General features: G+C 41.3%; 1 protein-coding gene across 1 annotated transcript in view; it reads right to left on the reverse strand.

Moving 5' to 3' along the window:
- Positions 1-165: 165 nt before the first annotated feature.
- Positions 166-4,037, reverse strand: part of UROC1 (urocanate hydratase 1) — a 42,350-nt gene continuing 38,478 nt past the window's right edge. The window contains 2 exon segments of the mRNA XM_010087244.1: positions 166-343; positions 1,250-1,349. Coding sequence (XP_010085546.1) covers positions 203-343; positions 1,250-1,349 — 241 coding nt within the window. The 3' untranslated portion in view covers positions 166-202.

The raw sequence follows: 4,037 nt of genomic DNA on the forward strand, positions 1-4,037 counted from the left end.
CATTGTTCCAAATATGTTAGTGAAAATACTGTTCCTGACATCAGTGGACCTGTCACAGACAGATACATGTTTGCCCCATTAACAAGAGGAAAAAAAGAACTCGCATGGAAAAGACTTTTATCATTTGGCCAGAGAGCAAATAGGATATCAAGGAAGCAACGTCAAGTGTGTCTGCAAGGACAACATTGCACGTGGAATACCACTAATGTTTCACAGCTTGCTCCAAGATGTTCTCATCTACCACCTTGTGAGGAAGGGTCACCTTCAGCGAGGCATTCTCTTTCATTGCTCGGCAGATCGTTTCATAAGCATAGTCATTACCCGACCAGCAGCGTCTGGCAACCTGTCAGACCAGAAAATCAATGGGTGTAAAAATCGTCCATTTCTCTTGCCACATCCATCTTACACAATATTTGCACAGACTCTGGCACCCGATTTCAGGGTGATAAATCTTTCAACCTTCTGCCAGTTTTTAGTTTTCTTACTGATTTTGGAAGTAATTTTTGTATTACCTGCTTCATTTTTATGAATACTGTTTGGATAGACTTGGTACATTTGCATGCAGAAACATAACATTGGTAGAGCCAGGTACCTTATAAACTTTACCAAATTCTCTCACAAAAAATAATTGTGCACTCCATCCCAGCTCGGTAAAACTAGCACTTGTTTCAGATAACAGTATTATTTAAGCATTCAATGCTTTTGTAGTGGGATAAGTATTTAAAAAAGAAAATGTGCCTCTTTTATTGACTTAAAGATCTTTAAAGCTGGTTGAAGAAAAAAAACAATGAAACAAAATAACTCATTGACTCTAGTGGAATAAGGCTGATAACCACCCGTTTTAGAAGCAGTGAATGGAATGAGTCACTCAGCCCATTAGGACTATTCCTGAGATACAAAAAACCATATCCTAAAAACTCCTGCCTGAGTGTTCATACTCTCTGTTCACTTAAAAACAAAAAACAAACAAACAAAAACCCCCACAACCACAAACCAGGAGAACTGGAACCCAAGTACCTAAACAAACATAGTTCTGGAGGCAGAAAAAATATTCAAGTGAACATATATAATGAGTTTTGCTTACTCCATTGGAAACATCCCAGCTGAGCATCATCTTAGCCCGTTCTTCAGCCTCCTTGGACCACCCCCACAACCACAAACCAGGAAAACTGGAACCCAAGTACCTAAACAAACAGTTCTGGAGGCAGAAAAAATATTCAAGTGAACATATATAATGAGTTTTGCTTACTCCATTGGAAACATCCCAGCTGAGCATCATCTTAGCCCGTTCTTCAGCCTCCTTGGACCCATCCAAAACCAGGCCAAATCCCCCATTGATCACTTCACCCCTAAAAAACAGAAATGTAAGAGAACTGAATCAAAGTAATTCAAAGCAATCCCAGAAAATTCACAGGAGTTAATTTGTTCAGTTGCACTGCAGGAAGAAGGATGAGAACATAGAAATGGTGCTGAGTAAAAGACGCTATCAGTGACCTTTATGCTTACAATTAAAAAAAAGGGAATTTAGCAGGGCAAAGACTTCATTTCCTGACCTGCAGCAAACCTATTCCACCTTCCTTGTAACACCCAGCTAACAGGATCTGCTCCGAGCAGGAGTGCCAAAAACTGAGCTTGTGCTGCATCTCCCAAAGACTGCAGCCTGTACTGACTCTGGAAACAAGGAAAGAAAGGTTAGCACTTCTGTCGGGCTGGAGGATTGCCTGTCTCAGGGTGTTTTTAAAGGTTAAGCTGTCCGTGTTTGCTGCTTTAGAACCTGCCATATAAATAGGATTGTGAGGAGGAGTGTGTACTTATTGAGGCAGACAGATGGATCTATTTATATTCTCCCAGGACAAATGAGAGAGCATAAGTATTTTATTAAAAAAGCGTTAACCACCACTTAATGCACATCTGCCTCAATCATTTCAAAAACAGTCCTTCATTTTGTATGAGATACGTTTAAAGACATCAGTGCTAACTTCTCAGGAAGCAGAATATTGGCAGAAGAAGAACAGAAATATGTTAAAACTAACAGATTCTCCTTGGGAGAAATACCACTCTGGTTTTAAAAGGACAGGGAATACACGTAGAGAAAACATCTTGTCTGGCTTCAGAATCTGGCCTGTTCGAGTTCCTGTTTCGTTGCATGTGCTGAGTAGTGGCGAATGCAGCTGGATAATTATCCGTTGCTGTAAATCCACGAGAGTTCTGGCATTGTAACTCGGCACCAGCTATACCTGAGGGATGGGGCACATCATACAACGCACGGGGTGAGACTGCTAATGGAGAGCCCTGGAGGCAGGAGTTTGCCCTCTGGGTTCTGTAGTTAATGTAATGAATAAGTCTAGAAAATTTACATAGATTAACATCAGACATGTCCACGAATCAGACAGGAGTTAGGTGCCTTCCCATCCAGGAAGGAATCAGTTCTTTCTGTATTCTCCAGCAGTGACGTGAGCTTCTCAGGAAATAGAGAAATGAAGCTACACTGCAGCCTCACAGACCTGAGCTCTGCTTCCTGAAACTAGGACTCACATTTTCTCATTTTCAATGTAGCGCTGTTACTTATGTGATGTTCATTCCCTCTCACTAGCTATAGACCCTGCCTGTGTGCTAAGCAGGACCCTGTCGCACAGCTGAGCGAAGAACTTGGAGCTGCAGATCTCACCATCCCGGTACCGTTCTGTGAGCTCCCTCCACTTGACCATTCTCAGATCTGTCATTATTACAAATACATTTTCTGTTGAAAGGCAGTTTTCTTGAAACTGACAGTTCTCACAGCAGGATGTCATTGAAGCAGTTTCTTACCTTTAGCAGGAAAATTTGAAACAGTCGTGTTTTCAGTTGAGATGTTTGAATATTATAAGCTCTGACTTCAAAATAAAATGTTTCCTTTGGATTGACACTGTCAACACTTTTCAGCCTGGAATTTAATTCCCAAGATCTTTTTATTGTGTGAAATCTTTCATTAGTTCTGCTCTTTGTCTCATTTGGGGATGAAAAACATCCAAACATCTGCATTTCTTGCAAAGGCTACTTTTTCAATAGTTGATCTCATTACTGGCTTCTCCAAAAGCAGGGACCAGACTCTGTGACAACATTCCCAGCGGAATTCTATCAAGACCAGGGCTGGTTTCCTCACTGTACTCTGCTGCTTCTGTGTTAAGAGACCACGTTTGCACTGTTCTTTGCTGCCAAAGTACCAAGCTAGAGTACTCTTATGGCCATCAGTGATGCCACTGCGATGTAACTGGGATCACAGCACGAGCACACCTCAAGACAGCCCATCAGCAGTATCAGACAGTACGAAAACCAGACCTCTGGCCTGGGGCTTTATAAAGATTCCCCGTGGGAAGACGATGTTCTGTCAGTGGCAAAGATCCCCTCTGTGCCCAGCATCCCAAAGAGCATCCTTTGAAGCTTAGGCATCAATAGTGAGCGTCTGATCTCACTCCATAAATTTAGAGTCTTTCCATTGATTTCCATGGAGTTACTCCAGTGTAAGTCAGAATCACTCATCAGAATCTCTCCTACTGTCTAAAAATCCTTCGTAAATTAAGTGCCAGTGTTTGTTAGGATGGATTTTCTAGCAAAACCTCTCACTTTTAAAGGGGAACTCTCTGCCTTCATTAGCATTGGGTCACATTTTCAGGTAATTAAAGAAATATGTGGCATTTTGACCTAAGCTACCTCCTATAATTTCCAGATGTCTCCTTCTAAGGTGATCAAAGAACACAAGGCCTCTCTCACAATCAAGATGTCATGCTGTCAACAGTGCAGTTCTAGTCTTAAATTGCTTCTGCCTTTTTGTTAATACAGGTTATTCAAGCTCCGTGCTAATTCTCCTGCAAATAAACAGGCAGCGAGAAATTAATAACATTCATTTGCTGTAATTATAGATGAGATTATGTTAATTTCAAATCTCTCAAATAGCACATGTGATGCAGATTCCAAATAAATAAATATTATCATAGAATGGTTTGGGTTGGAAGGGACCTTAGAGATCATCCAGTTCCAACCCCCCTGCCATGGGCACG

Source organism: Pterocles gutturalis, unplaced genomic scaffold (genome assembly GCF_000699245.1).
Source record: "Pterocles gutturalis isolate BGI_N339 unplaced genomic scaffold, ASM69924v1 scaffold1156, whole genome shotgun sequence".
NCBI lineage: Eukaryota > Metazoa > Chordata > Aves > Pterocliformes > Pteroclidae > Pterocles > Pterocles gutturalis.